This window comes from Carcharodon carcharias, chromosome 8, assembly GCF_017639515.1.
Source record: "Carcharodon carcharias isolate sCarCar2 chromosome 8, sCarCar2.pri, whole genome shotgun sequence".
NCBI lineage: Eukaryota > Metazoa > Chordata > Chondrichthyes > Lamniformes > Lamnidae > Carcharodon > Carcharodon carcharias.
Window position 1 is genome coordinate 93,832,853 of NC_054474.1, and position 18,419 is coordinate 93,851,271.

At 40.3% G+C, this 18,419-nt stretch overlaps 1 protein-coding gene across 3 annotated transcripts in view; it reads left to right on the top strand.

The window, feature by feature from the left end:
- Positions 1–18,123, top strand: part of LOC121280982 (transcription elongation regulator 1-like) — a 105,612-nt gene extending 87,489 nt beyond the window's left edge. For all 3 annotated transcript variants that reach the window (XM_041193490.1, XM_041193491.1, XM_041193492.1), the window contains 6 exons: positions 9,282–9,446; positions 12,289–12,471; positions 13,328–13,507; positions 14,498–14,581; positions 14,669–14,769; positions 17,448–18,123. In XM_041193490.1, coding sequence (XP_041049424.1) covers positions 9,282–9,446; positions 12,289–12,471; positions 13,328–13,507; positions 14,498–14,581; positions 14,669–14,769; positions 17,448–17,649 — 915 coding nt within the window. In that variant the 3' untranslated portion in view covers positions 17,650–18,123. The remainder of the gene's footprint in view (positions 1–9,281; positions 9,447–12,288; positions 12,472–13,327; positions 13,508–14,497; positions 14,582–14,668; positions 14,770–17,447) is intronic.
- The last annotated feature ends 296 nt before the right edge of the window (positions 18,124–18,419 follow it).

Consider the following 18,419-nt stretch of genomic DNA (forward strand, 5'->3'; position numbering starts at 1 on the left):
ACGGTCATGTGTTAAAAATTAATTAGTTTTGAATGTCATGTTGCTGTGGTGTCAAGTGCCCTGGGGATGTGGTTTCCACTGGGATGCAGCTTGGTAGGGAGGAGGCATCAATAACATTATGTAGTAATGCACTGCAGCCTTCCCACAAGTCCCTGTATGCTGTGCGAATGCATCTTTCAACCTCTGAAGCCTAATCATTTGTGACATATGCAACAGGAGAATGTTGAATAATTGCTATTCATGTAAATTTTGTCCATAAATTATATAAAGAATTAACAAATGAACGTTAACTTTTTTTATATTCTTTTTTAGAAGTCTTGACTGAAGCTGCTTATAATGATTATGCTTTTCAGAGGGTAATATGTTAAATAGTTTTGAAAATAGTAAATATTGCTTAATTTAAATTTGACTGCAGTAGTAAAGATTTTTTACTTGTAAATGTTTTTATTGGAAAATTGCATGTTTATTTACAAAATCTGTAATTGTAACTTGTTGATCTTTGCATTTTGATGTTTTCTAAAGCCCTTTTGTAACCATTTTATGTATTCTGTTTTATAACGAGAATAGTCTTTACAGTTTTGTGCTGTGCGGCCTATCAATCAGTTCAGTCTGACAGCTGTCAATCACTGACAAGCAAAGTATTATGGGAATCCCTAGTGAGGAAAGAATTGGTGTTTCTCTGTGTGGTGACTTTAGCCTCCCGCAGCTCTGGTACTTTACATTTTTTTAGTTCTTTTCCTTGTGAAGTGAGAGTTGTGCCCAGAAATGTGTTAAGACAAAACAATCAAAAAAAAAAGTAGATCTGGATAGAGCCAGATCGTGTTCAACCTTTACCTTTATTCTATTGCTAACACTTGTAAAGGTATATTAACTTGTATTTACATTTGTAATTAGTCTTGTTATACTTTAGCAAGTTACAATCTGTAATAGTATCGGAGCATGTTGTGAAGCTTTCTCAGTCTTCTCTGGGTTTTTGAACATTGCGCTAAAGTACATTTCTTGAAGTGCAAAAACAAAATTGCTTTGTTTAGCTTACATGGTGGTGCTTCCTCTTCTGATCCCCTTCGGTCTTGCTCACTCTGCTCCTGAAAAACTGGCACATTTTAACAGGTCGAAAGAGTAGTTTGTAGCTCCCTCAATGGCTTGGTTGGATCTGTCAACGTGTAACTTGACTGCAGAAAAGGCCTAGTCTGAGACCATCAGATGCAAGAACAGAAGTAGGCCATTCGGCCCATCCAGTGAGATCATGGCTAATCTGATAATCCTCAATTCCATTTTCCTATCTTTTCCCCATAACCCTTGATTCCCTTACTGATTAAAAATCTGTCTACTTAATGACCCAGCCTCTAAAGCCCTCTGCAGTAAAGAAAGCCACAGATTTGCTACCCCCTGATTGAAGAAATTCCTCCCCATCTTTGACTTAAATAGGCAACCCCTTAGATTGAAATTATGCCCTCTGGTCCGAAACTCTTCCACAAGAGGAAGTAACCTCTTAGTCCCATAAGAATCTTATGTTTCAATAAGGTTGCCTCTCATTCTTCTATACTCCAATGAATACAGGCCCAACCTACTCAACCTCTCCTCATGAGAAAATCCCTCCATACCTGGGATCAACTTAGTGAACCTTTTCTGGACTGTTTTTAATGCCAGTATAGATAATGGGACCAAAACTGTTCACAGTATTCTAGATGTTATGTAACTAGTGCCTTACATTGTTTTAGCAAGACTTCCCTATTTTTATATTCCGTTCCCTTTGAAATAAAGGCCGACGTTCCATTTGCCTTCCCTATAACCTGCTGAACTTCATGCTAGCTTTTTGTGATTCATACACAAGGACCCCCTAATCCCTCTGGCTGCAGCTTGATGCAATCTTTCTCCATTTAAATCATATTCAGCTCCTCTACTCTTCCTGCCAAAATGCATAACCTCACATTTTCCCCATTGTTTTTCATCTGCAAAGTTTTTGCCCACTCACTTAATCCGTTTATATCCCTTACCACTTGCCTTCCCACCTATTTTTGTGTCATCCGCAAACTTGCCAATATTACATTCACTTCCCTCATCCAAGTCATTAATATATATTGTAAATAATTGTGGCCCCAGCACTGATCCCTGTGGCACTCCATTGGTTACAAGTTGCCATCCTGAAAATGCCCCCCTTATCCCAACTCTGTCTTGTATTAGTTAACCAATCCTCTATCCATGCTAATATACTACCCCAACACCATGGACACTTATTAAGTAGCCTTATGTGCGATACCTTATCAAACACCTTTTGGAAATCCAAACATATTACATCTACTGGTTCCCCTTTATCTATTCTGCTTGTTACCACCTCAAAGAATTCTTAGGCATGATTTCCCTTTCATGAAGCCATGCTGACTCTGCTTGATTAGATTATGTATTTCTAAATGCTCTGCTATTACGTCCTTTATAAAAAGCTCCAACATTTTCCCAATGATGGATATTAAGCTAACTGGCCTATAGTTACGTGTTTTTTTTTTGTCTCCCTCTCTTTTTAAATAAACATTGATATTTTTCCAGTCCTCTGGGACTTTTCCAGATTCTAAGGATTCTTGGAGGATTACTATTAGTGTCTCTACTATCTCTGTAGCTACTTCCTTTAATATCCTAGGATACAACCCATCATGTCCAGGGGACTTATCGGCCTTTAGCCTTAGCCTATTAGTTTCCCTAGTACTTTTTCTCTAATGATAGTTATTGTATTTCTTCCCCCCCCCAGCCTTTTGCCCCTTGATTATTTAGTATTCTTGGAATGCTATTAGTGTCTTCATCTGTGAAGACTGATGCAAATTATTTCTTCAACTCCTTTGCCATTTCCTGGTTTCCCCATTATTATTTCCCCAGGCTCATTCTCTTAGGGGCCAAAGTTCACTTTGGCTTCTCTCTTCCTTTTTATATATTTAAAGAAGCTCTTACTGTCTGTTTTTATATTTACTTGCTAGTTTACCCTCAAAGTTTATTTTTTCCCTTTTTTTTGGTCATCTTCTGTTGGTTTTTAAAACTTTCCCAACCCTCTGGCTCACCACTAATATTGCCCATTGTACGTTTTGTTCTTTCAATTTGATACTATCCTTAACTTCTTTGGCTAACCTTGATTGTTTTATCCCCTTCCTAGAATCCTCCTTCCTCACTGGGATATATCTTTGTTGTGAGTCATGAACTATTTTCTTAAACGTTTGCCACTGTTCATCGATTGTCTTTTCTGCTAAACTCCTTTCCTAGTCCACACCAGCCAAGTCTGCTCTCATTCGTTTGTATTTACCATTATTTAAGTTTAGCACAGTTGTTTCTGACCCAAGTTTCTCATTCTCAAACTGAATGCTAAATTCTACCATATTATGGTCACTGTTTCCTAGGGGGATCCTTTACTCTGAGATCATTTATTAAACCTGCCTCATTCCACATTACCAGATCCAAAATAGCCTAATCCTTGGTTGTCCCGAATACATTCTATCAATTCTTGTTCGTGGCTGCCTCTGTCAATTTGATTTTCCCAACCTACATGAAGATTGAAGTCACCCCATGATTAATTTACTGCCTTTTATACATGCCCTCATTACCACCTGGTTTATTCTCTGTCCTTCAGTATAAGTACTGTTAGGGGGCCTGTAGACTACTCCCACCAGTGTCATCTTCCCCTTGTTATTTCTTAACATCCACCCATATGGATTCTACATCTTCCGATCCAAGATCATTTCTTGCTATCATAATTATTCCATCTCGTACTAAGAAAGCTACCCCACCACCCTTTCCTTCCTGCCTGTCATTTTGAAAAGTCACACAGCTCTAAATATTTAGTTCCCAGCTTTGATTTCCTTGTAACTATGTCTCTGTAATGGACATAAGAACATACTCATTAACTTCTATTTGTGCTGCTAATTCATTTATTTAGTTCCGAATATGATGTGCATTTAAGTAAAGGGCCGTTAATTTTGCTTTTTAACAATTTTTCTGCTTTGAGCCTATTTGCTGTTTTTTTTTTTAACGTTTGTTCACTCTGTCCCTTCCTGTCACACTCTGGATATCATTACCTAAATAGCTGCCCTGCAATACTGCCACATCCTTTTGCTTTGCCCCCTCTCCAGAACCTCCCTCCACCCACCTTTTAGTTTAACGTCTTCTCTACAGCCCTAGTTATTCGATTTGCCAGGACACTGGCCCCAACACAGTTCAAGTGAAGATTGTGCCACCGGAACAGCTCCCTTCTACCCCAGTACTGGTGCCAGTGCCCGATGAACTGACACCCATTCCTCCCACACCAACCTTTGAGTCATGCATTTAACACCTTGACTTATTTACCCATGCCGATTTACCCATGGCTCAGGTAGTAATCCCGAGATTATTACCTTGGAGGTTCTGCTTTTTAGTTTAGCTCCTAAGTGTTCAAATTCTTTCAGCAGAACCTCCTTTCTAGTCCTATCAATGTTGTTGGTACCAACATGGACGACGACAACTGGATCCCTCCCTTCCCACTCCAGGTCCCTCTCCAGCCCTAAGGTGATGTCCTTAACCCTGGCACGGGCAGGCAACACAGCCATCAGGATTCACAGTCACGGCTGCAGAGAACAGTATTTATACCCCTAATTATACTGTACCCTACCATTACCACGTTCCTATTTCCTCCCCAACTTGAATGGTTCCCTGTACCATGGCACTGTGGTCAGCTCGCTCATCGTCCTTGCAGTCCCCGCTCTCAGCCACACAGCTGGCAAGAGCCTCGTAACTGTTGGATGGTTGCAAGGGCCGAGGCTCCTTGAATGCTACCTCCTGTGTCCCCAGACCTGCCTCACCTGCAGTCACACCCTCCTGTTCCTGATCACAGACCAAATTCGAATTACCTAATCTGAGGGGTGTGACCACCTCCTGGAGCAAAGTGCCCAGGTAGTTTTCCCCTTCCCTGATGTGGCATAATGTCTGCAGCTCGGACTCCAGCTCTCAACTCGAATCCGAAGTTCCTTGAGCTGTAAGCACTCACTACAGATGTGTTCGCTGAAGATCACCTTGGTGTCTAGTAGCGCCCACATGCTGCAGTAGCAACACATCACCTGCCTTGCCATCGCTATCATATATTTTTTAATTTATTAATTAATTACTCTAGTAACCCCACTCTTTGCACTTTATTGTAATTTTTTTTTTACACAGTATCGATCTTGTCGTTAACAAGCTATTTTTAGCAAAAAGAGAGGAAAAAAAGGACTAGAGACCTAAACACAAAGACCTTACTTTTACTTTAAAGCACAGACATATTCACCAATCCTCCTCAACCAGCTGCTTTCCCTGCACTCGTGTCACATTGTGGTTCGTGACGTCATTCCGCCACGGATCTCCCTGCAGGTCAGCCTCTCAATCCACACCTTTTGTCCTCCCCAGCTCACCTCTCATTCAAAATATACTATTTTGAGCCTTAGGAATAGAATAAACATTAATCACTTACCAGGTGCTCACCAATTAACCAGCTTCTTCCCCTGTAGCAGCACAAGAATCAATTCCTGGAGGCTGAAAAAGTTTAGGAAAAAGCAGCCAAACACTTCTTTCCCATCTTCTGCTCAACTCCGGCACTGTTGTTTACGCTCAGCTCAACTCACTAATTGCAGACAATAGTGGTGCGGCAATTTGCTTCAGTGCCCTGGATTGAGGTGGGAGTGAAGAGTTTGTGAAATCAAGGATGGTTCCACTCCTAGAATCATAGAATGGTTACAGCACAGAGGGCGGCCATTCTGTCAATCGTGTCAGTGCCAGCTCTTTGTAAGAGCAGCTCAGCTAGTACCAATCCCTCGCCTTTTCCCTGTAGCACTTTTCTTCTTGTAGTTATCAGATTCCCTTTTGAAAGGCATGATGTAAAGCTGCCCACTCTCAGGTAGTGCATTTCCCTTCCTAACCAGTCCTTGTGTGGGAAAAGTTTTTCCTCATTTCACCTGTGATTCTTTTGCCAACTCCTTAAAATGGTGTCCTGTGGTTCCTGATCCTTCCACCAATGGAAACAATTTCTCCCTTTTAACTCTGTCCAGCCCGCTCATGATTTTGAACACCTCTATCAAATTGTGTCTCAATCTTCTCTAAGAACAGCCCCAACATCACTAATCTATCCATGTAACTGAAGCCCCGCATACCCAGAACCATTCTAATAATCATTTTAAGGATATAAGAATTAGAGCTGGATTAGACTGTTTAGCCCCTTGAATCTGTTCTGCAATACAATCATGGCTGATCTTCTACCTCAACTCCATTTCCTTCCCCATTCCCCGTAGCAGCTGATTCCCTGAGAAATCAAAAATTTATCAACCTCGATCTTAAATATGCTCAACAATCCTCTGGGTAGACAATTCCAAAGTTTCACCATTCCAAAGAGTGAAGAAATTTCATCTCATCTCAGTCCTAAATGATCGTCCACTTATCCTGAAACTGTCACTGCATTTTGGATTCCCCAGCCAGCAGAAGCAACCTCTCAAGCCCCTTTAGAATCTTGTGTATTTCAATGAGATTGTCCTTCCAGAGAATATAGATGCAATTTACTCAACACTCATCATTGGACAACCCTCTCATCCCAGGAACTAATCTCGTGACCCTTCGCTGTACCACCTCCAAGGCAAGTATATCCTTCCTCAAATTTAGAGACCATAACAACACAGTACTCCAGGTATGGTCTCACCAAAGCTCTGTGTAATTATAGCTAGACTTCCTTCTTATTATAATCCAATACCATTGCAGTAAAGACAACATGTATTTTGCATTCCTAATTGCATGTTGTACCTGCATGCTAACTTTGTGTTCCTTGTACCAGTACATCCAATTCTTTCTGAACATCAATCTTTATAAGTTTCACACCTTTTTTTTAAAAAAGTTCTGCTTTTCTATTCTTGCTACCAAATCCCACATTATGTTCCATCTGCCACTTTGTTGATCACTCACTCAACCTGTCTATGTCTCGCCGCAGCCTCTTTGCGTCCTCCTCACAGTTCACATTCCCACCTAGCTTTGTATTGTCAACAAAAATTATTGTCCTGATTGCTAGCCAGCATTCCCTGCTACAAGTATGGATATTGAGTCAGGCTGAGCACAGCTGTAATGTTCCCATGCAGTCAAATAAACTGCAGTTTGGTCTGTTTAGGCTTTTCCACAAGGAAATGGCCACTTGGATCAGATACCCAATGACCATGAAACCAGACCCCAAAAAGGTTGAGCACCTTTGTGAGAGCAAGAGGAGAGAAAATTAAGTTGCAGGGGGGAGGGAGAGGGTATGGGGAAAAAAGGACAAAAACTTAAAATGTATGGAATAAAAATGACATTGTATTCCTGGCCCGGTAGTTCACCAGGCCTGTAGAAATGTGGCAATGTGCTCCCTTCTGTCTTGTTGCTTATTTCCCCGGTACTGTTTCATGCACATTAAACCATTTTTAAGATATTAAATAACTAGTTAAAGTCTAGTGCTCCTTTTAACCTGAGGTAAACGCTGCCCAGGACTTGATGGGTGTAATGCATAGCATAACGTAAACATGCCACTAAATGGCCAGCCTTGTTGAGAGGCACCGTGCTGGGACTCGGTTCACTGCCTATTGTGAGCACCTGACCTTGGGTGCTGAACAATGTCCTTTTCATTAGCACTGACATTCCCTTGCTTTGAATATTGAATTCACTGAGGAAGTGACATTAAGCAAGTTCACATTTGGCGCTTTAACACCAGCTGAGCTTGCCAATTCCATGTTCTTTCTGTTCCCATTCAATTTTCAATCTATTATTTCTAATATATAATAGCAATTTTATTTCTGAAGTATCCTTGAAATAACCTTAAAACTTAATGTGGAAGCGTGACTGGAATTGTTACCAGTATGATCCAACATATGCAGAAAACGTGAGAGGATCTAGTTCTGTTCTACCTGTGAAATCTCTTTTTTTAAATAAACTCCTGAATAGAGAAATATGTTACCGTTCTTTAACATTGTTATTCATTTTTAACAAGGGGGAAAGCACTGAATCAGTTGGCAATTTAACCAAACTTATAGACTCGGCAAGCTTCACATGTCCGTATACTGATTATATGCTTAACTTAAAACACTAATAAGTAATTACCTTAGCTGGTAGTTATATATAATCCCCAATTATATAGACTGCATTGAAGTTGGTGTGTGTCAATTTAAATCTTGCATTTAAAGCCCCCAATACTTTAAAATCAGCTACGATGTTCATAGCTTTTAAAGCATAGATTGGTTTTAAATGTTTATTTGTCATATCTATATCATGTTTTTAAAAAATCTGTTTCCAACAGTTGTGGATTTATACAAAATAATTGTACAGATATTTCTGGGCTTTTTAACTTGTGATGAATTTCAGCCATTTTGTATACACATTGTCTGAAGCTAATGTATTGGTATCTAACTTCAAAATGATCCTTCGACAGCTAAATTATATTACTCTGGTCCATTTTTATGGCAGTAGATTGTCCGAAGGCAGTGTCCAATCATAGAACTTGTTTTGGTTCAAGTACAGAATTGAACATTTACTATGTAATTGATTGAAGTTAGTTAATTTCAAAGGAGTTTGGGACGTTTTGGAAGGGACTAGCAATATGCCCCTCAAAACAAGATGTTCACTGGTTTTGAACCCTTTGGTACCTTGGCATTCTGATGCTGTCCGTCTTCTGCCGTCCTTCTGTGAGCTTTCCGTCTCTGGCTGCCAGCTGAAGCACCTCCGTCTTGAGCTGGGCAGAAATTGGCCCAGCTTCACTACACAGTGACTTTGGACCTTAGAGCAGTATTGACTGGCATTGTGGGGTATCCCACTGGCTAAACTGCTGCATGTTGTGTCAGTGGTTTGAGCAATGGGCTGAGGTAGATTGAGAAATTAAGCTGTCCAATATGTAAAAAGCCAAATGGCATTAAATGAATGCATTAGCATCAATAAAAAGATCCACAATCTATTTTAAAAGGGCTAATTCAGTAGAGCTAAAACTGATAAATTACCGTTAACTTGATAGGATTTGATAAAACTATAAACACCCTGTCCCTATACAAACAACAGATCTGTTATTATCTAGGCATAGTTCTATGAAATACATATTAGTATTCCATGCTATAAGGTATATTTTATTATAGAAGTTATAATTTGAGTGTGGAGGGTGTATTCACTTTCCTTCAGTGTGAGGTAAGTGAATAATGCAGTGGTGACTAAAATAACACAATTACAAAGCTGCTTCCTGACTTGGATTTACTCTTCATTTCTCTCCTCATCAATTCCTCTATCCATTACTCAATACTGAGCAGATAAAGGTCAACTTCTTTGACATGCTGTCTGAGCACCATCTGGACAGTCAGTTACGCTGGAGCAAAGTGAAGGAGAAATTTGAGAGTGACTCGCGCTACAAAGCTGTGGATAGCTCTGGGCTCAGGGAGGATTTCTTTAAGCAGTATATGGAGAAACTAGCCAAGGTAAGGAGTTGTGCATTGAAAAGTGCACAAACATGGCTCCCCATTGACTCAGTGGGTCATTGCTAGGTATGCTACTGAGTCATATAGACCAGCAGTGGTCTTGACAGACTCAGCAGTTATCAGCAGAAGTTATTATTTTTTTCCTTCCATGAGCTTATAGCAGTGAGGTTTCCTGTTCCTGACAGTGATCCCTGGCATTAAATGAAATTCAGGTGTATAGACATGGACAGGATTGGGCTAAGACGGTCTCCAAGGTCCAAAGGCACCAACACTCCTATGAACAGTCGCTTGGTAGTACAGAACTTGAAAATTGCTGCAAAGAGAGACATGTTGCTGAAGTTTTTCTTCTTGTGTTTGCCTTGATGAATGCAAGAAAGCCAAATTTCAAATGATCAAAACAATTTATACTACAGGAGAAAAAGGCACTGATTGAGTCAACAGTGTTTGGGGCATTGCCATGGAGAAGGCAACAGGGAACTATAGGCTCCCCAAGCTTCCATGTGATTCAAAAACAAAAAGGTGCAAGGCTTGAACATAATACTTTTGTTCGCAGAAAATGAGTCCCTGTGCATGAATGTATGTCGCTTATATCAAGTGTAAATGAGCCATGTTAGGAGCTCGACTTATTATCTTAAATTGGTTTGTTAGTGTAGCTGTTAGCATGCTCAGGATTGATCAGCAACTGCCACCCAATCGTGGAATTACATCTAACAGTAGATGTTTTGTTTTGGTTTTTGTAAGCTTGTTGAGTACAGCTTATACTCTGTTATGAACAACCGAAGGAACATGCTGTTTGATTCATTTGGCCTATGTACCCCGCAAGAAACTGGCACTGAAAATCGTACACAACGTTACTCAACTGTGTAATAGGCAGAATGTGTTTTTGGACTGACTGCAAAACCCAAAACAAAATATGTCTGCTGTTGGAATGCAGTTCCGTGATGGGCCGCACTTGCTGAAAAATTCTGGAGTGTGCTAATAGCTACACTAGCAACCAATTTAAGAAAATCAGTTGAGCTCATAACGCAGCTCATTTACACCTGCTAGAACCAACGTGTATTGATATGCAGGAACTCATTCTCTGCAAACAAAAGAGACATGCTCAAGTTTTGCACCTTTTTGAGTTATGTGAGAGCCTGGGGAGCCTATAGTTTCCTGTTGCTCTCTCCATGGCAATGCCTCGGCCAACCAGAGTCGACTTGCCAACCAATCAGCAGCCTTTTCTCCTGCAATATAAACTGAGATTGTTTGAAATTTGGCATTCTTGTGCTTGTCCTGATGAGTGCATGATTAGAAGCTTTGGCACCATGTCTCTTCAGCAATATTCATATGAGGAATGATCATTGGAGTGAGGTACTGAAGAATGACAGGTAGGTGCCCTATACACTGTGAGCCAGTGAAGATCAACTGCATCTGGAAGAGGAGAAAGGGATAAACTTGTTTTTATATTTTAAAAAAATGCAAGCAGTCATTTTTAACTTTATTATTATATTTGTTCTTTGGCTACTTTACTTTTATAGTGTATATGGTCACAATACCGGTGAATGTTTTGGATTGTGGATGATTCTGGGGGCTTCTCCCATTCGGTTGTTTCCATTACCACCTTTGTATTGCTGGGTTTTGGATAAGTTGGCAGAGCTTTATGAGTTATCTGAGTGACGGGGACAAAGAGTGTTCCAGTAACAGATTGGAGTGCTTGCAGCAGGTGTTCAAATATGAGAACCTGCTAAGAGCTACTTATTCCAGATCTGTGTGGCATAAGCATCAGTTTCACAGCATGCTTCAGACTTTCACATCCTGTGCCTGTCAAAACCAGCAGGGAGGTAAAGAAAACGCAGCGATGGGGCAGTGAGGAGGAATTATGTTCATGTGTTTAATTTACCTCGAATATCTTAAATACTGTCAAAAAATGTTTATAGCCTTGTGGTGTCCTGGATTGGCTGGAGAGATTGGATTGTCACTTGTGCAGTGGTCTCGTGGTTACATTACTGGTTTAATAATGCAGAGACCATTAGCTCAAATACCACTGTAGCAGTTTGAGAGTTTGGATTATGTATTTTTCAATCTAGTTCTAAAAAAGAAACCTGGTACCTGCAAAACTGACATTGAAGTTGGTGATTGTCATAAAATCGTACCCTTAGTGACCTCACATGATCCAATCTCTGTGACTGCAATCCTCCACCAGTGTGGTTGAATCTTAACTGCCTTGAAGTGATCTGGAAACCCGCTCGATTTTATCAAATCTGCTACCAAGAATTCAATTCAGGGAGAAGGCCCATTCTCACCTCTGGGCAACTGGTGAGAGGCATTGTATTTTGGCCTTGCCAGCTATGCCCATCTACATCTTAAAAAAATCTTTTTTAAAGACTGGCTGAAACAGCGCTGCCAGGATTTCTGTAAAGCCCAGTAGTGTTGTTTGTCATTTTCATGCCACGTCCAAAGCAACTGCATGTCCAGTAGTTCGATGACTGAATTTTGTTTTTTAAAATGTTAGCTGTGTCTGGTGCTGGTCACGGCTGGTGATGTGGAGCTATTTGCAGAGATAACTTAAGAATATCACCAGGAAGAACATTGCACTAGTACTAAAGTTTATTTGTTTCAATGTGAATTTTCCTGTAGCTTTTTGGTACTATTGTGAAATGTTAGGTTAGTTATTAGCATTATCATAGCTTGCATGCTTTTTCCTGTCTGGATGTACATTTTACGATGAGTCACACCTTTCATTTAGCTTGCTTAATAAAAAAAAATGTACACTTGTAGGAACAATTTTGACACAAAATATGATTTTGTTTAAAGTCATCATGTAACCCCACTTTATCCCCCACCCCCCACCCCTTGACAGCACATAGACTCTGATAAGGAGAAGGAACTGGAGCGCCAAGCACGAATAGAAGCAAGTTTGCGAGAGCGGGAGAGAGAGGTGCAGAAAGCTCGTTCGGAGCAGACCAAGGAAATCGATCGGGAACGTGAACAGCACAAGAGAGAGGAAGCCATCCAGAATTTCAAAGCCTTGTTGTCTGATATGGTAATAAGCCTTAATCTAAAGTTAGAAAAGCTCAAAAGTCAAAGTACAATTCTGGTTGTGTCAATTTGCATATGTTGGAATTTGTGTTTGACTGGCTATAAAAATGGTACTAAACAATTTAATTTCCTGGCTGCTGCTTATTACTTGGGGCAACTTTATTTTTAGTATTTCCCTAAACTGAAATTGGGTGATTTTTTTTTTAATCACACTTTAATCATTACTGTCATTAGGTGTTAATGTAGAGGCTTGTCCATCAGCATGAAAGATTTCAGCTAAAATGTAATTCATTCAGCATGCTATGTTGAGGTTTTTATTTGTTTTGAATTTCTTTTATTTCCTATTGTAAGCAGCTTACATCTGGTAAGTTTTATTTTGCTTTTTGAAATTTTCATTTTTGGAATGTCTGACAAAGTGTGCAATTTTTAGTGCATCAAACTCAACAAAACTCTATGTAAGTTTTCTGGAAACAAGGCAAAGTTCATTTTGTCCAACAAGCCTGTGCCCTTTTCACAAATGAATCCCATCTATCAACCTTCTAAGCATGTCCCTTTATCCCATCTCTCCAGAAACTCGTCTTGTTTTCTGTTGAGCATTTTTATGCTGCATGCTTCAGTTATCCTCACTGGTAACTTATTCCATAACTCCATTGCCCTTTTGGTGGGATAGCTCAGCTTCATTTCTGTTACTGCTAAATTTCTAATCTTTGAGCGGTGTACCCTTCACTGCAATGAGCGATTCTCCACAACCAGCTTTGTCATGCCTTAACTGGTATTTGTTCTTCATGTGTGCCACACGTAGCATTCTTTCTACCTTTTTCACAAAAATAATATTACTTCATGCTTCTTGTTCTTTGCAGGTCCGGTCTTCTGATGTCACATGGTCGGATACCCGGAGGACCCTCCGTAAAGATCACCGCTGGGAGTCTGCTTCGTTACTGGAACGAGAAGAGAAGGAAAAATTATTCAGTGAGCACATAGAGGCACTTACAAAGAAGAAGAGAGAGCATTTTAGGCAGCTTCTGGATGAAACCTCAGCGGTGAGTGTGACTAGTTAATGGTTAATAATATTCCTTCTGAATCTTCATGTATCTTAATGTTTTTTAATGTTTCTCCTTGATAACATGAAACATGCCCAAAGATTGTTGTGGAACAATCTATAGAAAGTTCATTCTTTATGGAGCATAAGAACACATTTGTGTAAATTTGTGTTTTATAAACTAAAATATTACTTAAATATTGCACCTTTTTATAATTGAATTTATGCAGTGCTTTATCATCAAAAAATGTAAACATGTCTTTTATACTGAATTAACTGTTATACAGGTAAATGTTAATCATATCTAAAGTAGCTGTAGAGTGTTTTCATACAGCAATCAAATCAGAAGATAAGGAACAAGATAGGCTGGCATAAAAGGGAGTAAAACAATTTTTATGCATTTGCTGTTGCTGGTAAGGCCAGCATTTATTGCTCATCCCTAGTTGCCCTTTGAAAAGATGGTTGTGAACCATTGCTGTAGGTTTGACCCAGTAGCAATGTCATCATGATGTGACATGCCAGTTATGGTGTTCCCATGCACCTTCTGCCGTTGTTCTTGTAGGTGGTAGAAGTCACAGGTTTGTAAGGTGCTGTCAGAGGAACCTTGACAACCAGCTGTCGGGCATCTTCTAGATGGTGCATACTGCAGTCATGTTACACTTGGGTGGGTGGGGGGGATGTGAATGTTTAAGGAAGTGAATGGGATGCCAGTTGAGTGGGCTACTTTGTCCTGGATGGTGTCAAGCTTCTTGAGTGCTTTTAGAGCTGCACTCATCCAGGCAAATAATGAGTATTCTATCACACTCCTGACTTGTAGATTGTAGAAAGGCTTTGGGCAGTCAGGAGGTGTGTCATCTATTGTAGAATACCCAGCTTCTAATCTGCTCTTGTAGCCACAATATTTATGTGGCTGATTTAGTTATATAGTTGGCGAATTGTTTCCATTAAGTTTCTTGCTTGTTTGTAATGTTTGGATCTTTTTGCAATGTAGATTACTCTTACCTCCACGTGGAAGGAAGTGAAAAAGGTCATCAAAGAGGATCCTCGCTGTATCAAGTTCTCCTCCAGTGATAGGGTAATGGTCATGTCTGCGAAAGATGCAAAGTATTCAATCTTTAATCTAAGTACAGTTCTTTACTTACTTACTTGTGCTCTCTTTAAGAAAAAGCAGAGGGAGTTTGAAGAATACATTCGAGATAAATACATCACGGCCAAAGCAGACTTTCGGACACTGCTGAAAGAGACCAAATTTATTACTTACAGGTGAGTAATGCCTGCTGCCATTCTGGACTACGGGCTATTTGTCGTTTTCAGTGTCTCCATTAGTGGATTTCATTGCCAGCAAAATCTGGTGTACCCTTTTATGATTTCCAAGTGTTTTTGTCGATTGTGTAAAAGGTGACTTCAAATGGTGTGTAGGTTGTTGGGTAGGAAGTTGCACTTTGTCAAAATTAATCTCTTTAGTTTTGGGGCCAGCGATTCAAATTATATCCCACATTTGCTAACAAAACATTCCCAACAAGTTGTATCACTTTAATCAGCTGAGTATTCAGGGTACAATTTGCTGAAGGATAGAAATTCTCATTTTGTGCTATTTATTGGCACAGGTGCATAAATCTAAGAGAAGGAAAGTGCACGTAAGTAGAGCTGAATGAAGAGGTTGAAATTTTTACTTGAAGCATGTAGTTGCATCAGTACTTTGGCTGGGTAACATCCACATTTTGTTATGCAAGTATAATGGATTAGTAGGAAGTCATAGAAGTGTATTTTTTAGTGTTGAACCTTGTGAATGGAACAAACTATTTTATAAAGCTTCATGGCTACAAAACATTCTTCAAGCAGGAGGAAGGCCTGATGGTCAGCTATCGGTTGAGTGGCATGTTGTATTTCCTTGCCTCCCTTTCTTTAATGGTTTCATGTTTAATGTTCAGGGAAGATTCACTCAACTGATTCCTGGGATGAGGGGGCTATCTTACGAGGAAAGGTTGGACAGGTTGGGCCTGTATCCATTGGAGTTTAGAAGAATGAGAGGTGACCTTATTAAAACATATAAGATCCTTAGGGGGGACTTGATAGAGTGAATGCTGAAACGATGCCTCTCCCACAAGGGGAAACTAGAACTAGGGGACATGGTTTAAAAGCAAGGGGTCTTCCAATTAAGACTGAGATGAGAATTTTTTCCTGAAGTTCATGAACCTATGGCACTCTCTTCCCCTTAGACCAGTGAAGGCAGGGTCATTAAATATTTTTAGGACAGAGGTAGATGTATTCTTGACTAACAAGGGATCCAAAGGTTATTAGGTTAGGTGGAATGTGGAGTTGAGGCCACAATCAGATCAGCCATGATCTTACTGAACGATAGAGCAGCGTCGAGGTGCCAGATGACCTACTCTTGCTCCTAATTCATATGTTCGTATGTGTTCTGAACTTCAACCCAGCCAAGGATGTTGTCCAGAGCCAGCTAACTTCAGGAAAACCTGCCCGATTAGCCAGGATGTGTTACAACAGCAACTTGTATTTATATACTATCCCAAACTGTTTTGTGGCAGGTGTGCAGTGGGTGAGACAACACCAAGTCATGGAAGAGATATTGGAACAGGTGACTAAAAGTGTAATCAGAATTAGGTTTTGAGGAGAGAGCGGTGCAGAGACAGAGATGTTTATGGAAGGAATGCCAAAGTTTAGGGCCTTGACATCTAGAAGTGATGGCTACCCATTCTGAAGTAAAAGCTCTGGAGGGTAAGTGAAGATGCTGGAGCAGCACAGTTCTGAGAGGTTGTAGGGCTGGAGGAAGTTGCAGAGAGGGGAAGGGGTGAGGCCATGGAAAGAGTTGAACATGAGTGTGAGAAGTTGAAATTCAATTTTTGTGGACAGGAAGCCAATGAGCACATGGATGGTGGGTGAATGAACTTGTTGCAGGTTAAAATTCAGGCAGCAGTTTTCAACAAGTTCTAATTTATGCAAACCACAAGAGCATTGGATAAACATTGCCAATGGTTTTAGCAGCGGGTGAGCTGAGGAAGGGATGGAGAGGGCTAATCATACAGAGGTAATAATAAGTGGTTTTTCAGGTGAGGATGGTATGAGTTCTGAAGTTTAGCTTGCATTCAAATAAGACATTCAGGTTGCAAACTATTTTAACTGAGATAATGACCAGCGAAGGTAATGGAAGCGGTGGTGTGGGAACAAAGCTTTTGGTGTAGGTCGAAAAGATTGGCTTCCCAGTGTTTAATTGGTTCAGTTTGCAGCTTATCCAAGACTGGGTTACTGTTAGCAGGCAATCTGATGATGCCGAGGCAGTGGAGTGTTTGGAGGAGGTGGTGGTTTTTGACGTTGTACATGTGGAACCTAATTTTGCTGCTATGCCTGAAAAGGCAGTATGTAATTGAGAAATAAGAGAGGGCTCAGGATAGATCCTTGGGGGTGTAAAGAAATGTCATGGTCGGAGATTCTGGATAGACGAGTGAAACCATGTGAGGGCCATTCCCACTCAGCTGGAGAACAAAGGAGAGGCTTTTGAGGAGGATGGTTTGGATAGCCATTTCAAAGGCTACAGACAGGTCAAGAAGAATGGCAAGGCAGGCTTGCGAAGAGACTTTTTAAAGCAAAGTAGGCAAAATGGAGAGATTTAACAAGGGTGTTCCAGAAGGTCAAAACCAACCAGCAGAAAGAGTAGCTGCTGATAAACAAACCAACAGGAGATCAGAGAGACATAGAGTTGGAGGAGGTTTCCCAAGATATGGTGAAAATATCCACAGCACAGCTTGTTAGTTTTGTTGTGCTCATTTAATAATATCCATTGATAGCTGGTAAAGTCAGGATGCAAGTGTAGAACAGTTTGCAAAGTGAATCACGTTGCTTTAGCTGAATGGATTTCTGTAGATCTTGTATTTTCTGCCATAAATCAAAATTCGTGCTGGGTTTCCCCACCTTCCACCAAGGTCGAAAAAACTACTGCACGAGTCAGATCAGCACCTGAAAGACATTGAAAGGATCCTTCAGAATGACAAACGGTACTTGGTCTTGGAGTGTGTACCGGAGGAGAGACGCAAGCTCATTATGGCCTACATCGATGATCTAGATCGGCGAGGCCCTCCGCCACCTCCCACTGCATCAGAGCCAACCAGGCGATCTGCCAAATAGCACCCGAAAAAACGTTCTCCTGAGCATGAGCAGGCTGCCCATCAACTGAGACTTGTGCATGAGCCACCTGCCAGACATCAACGTGTGTGCAGTATTAATGTGTCTGCTTTGTCCAGTTTTGTATATAGTATGGACACATTTGTACCAGCTTGTCATCATGTTGAAGTGGAAGCTTTGACTCATCATTCAGTTGTGTAAAATAAAACTTTTTAAAAAAAAAATACAGCTGATGTAGTACGTGTAGCATGGTCATTAGTCCAACCGAATGGCTGTGCCACAGCAACCCTGTAAAAACTAGAATTTAGTTACCAGTAATTTTCCAAGTCAGTCACTGATCTCAAAAGGGTTTTGTTTGTAACATTTAAGCTTTTACTTGTGTTTAAATGTAAGTTTCCAAAGTGACTTTATTAACTAAGGTGTTGGAAATGTTGCCTAGTTGAAATGTTTACTGCAATAAACCATTTTTTTCTAAAATTTTTGGAATGCGTTTTTCTTTGTGCTGATTTAAATTGTTTTTAGCAACAACAAAAAGTGCTAGTATTGAAAATTCCAAAAGGCATTTGTGTTCTCTTCCAATTAATTAGGAAACTGTTCAATTTATCGTTTGTCAGCCAACTACTTGTGTACATCTCTACCTCCAACCTAACCCAGCAGTGTTCAGAGTGTGCAGGCTTTAGGGGTGACACATTCCATCATTTCTTTGAATAATTGAGTTGCTCCAGACTCTCCCTAAACATTGAAGGATGGAGACATTGACCTTTGACTCAAAT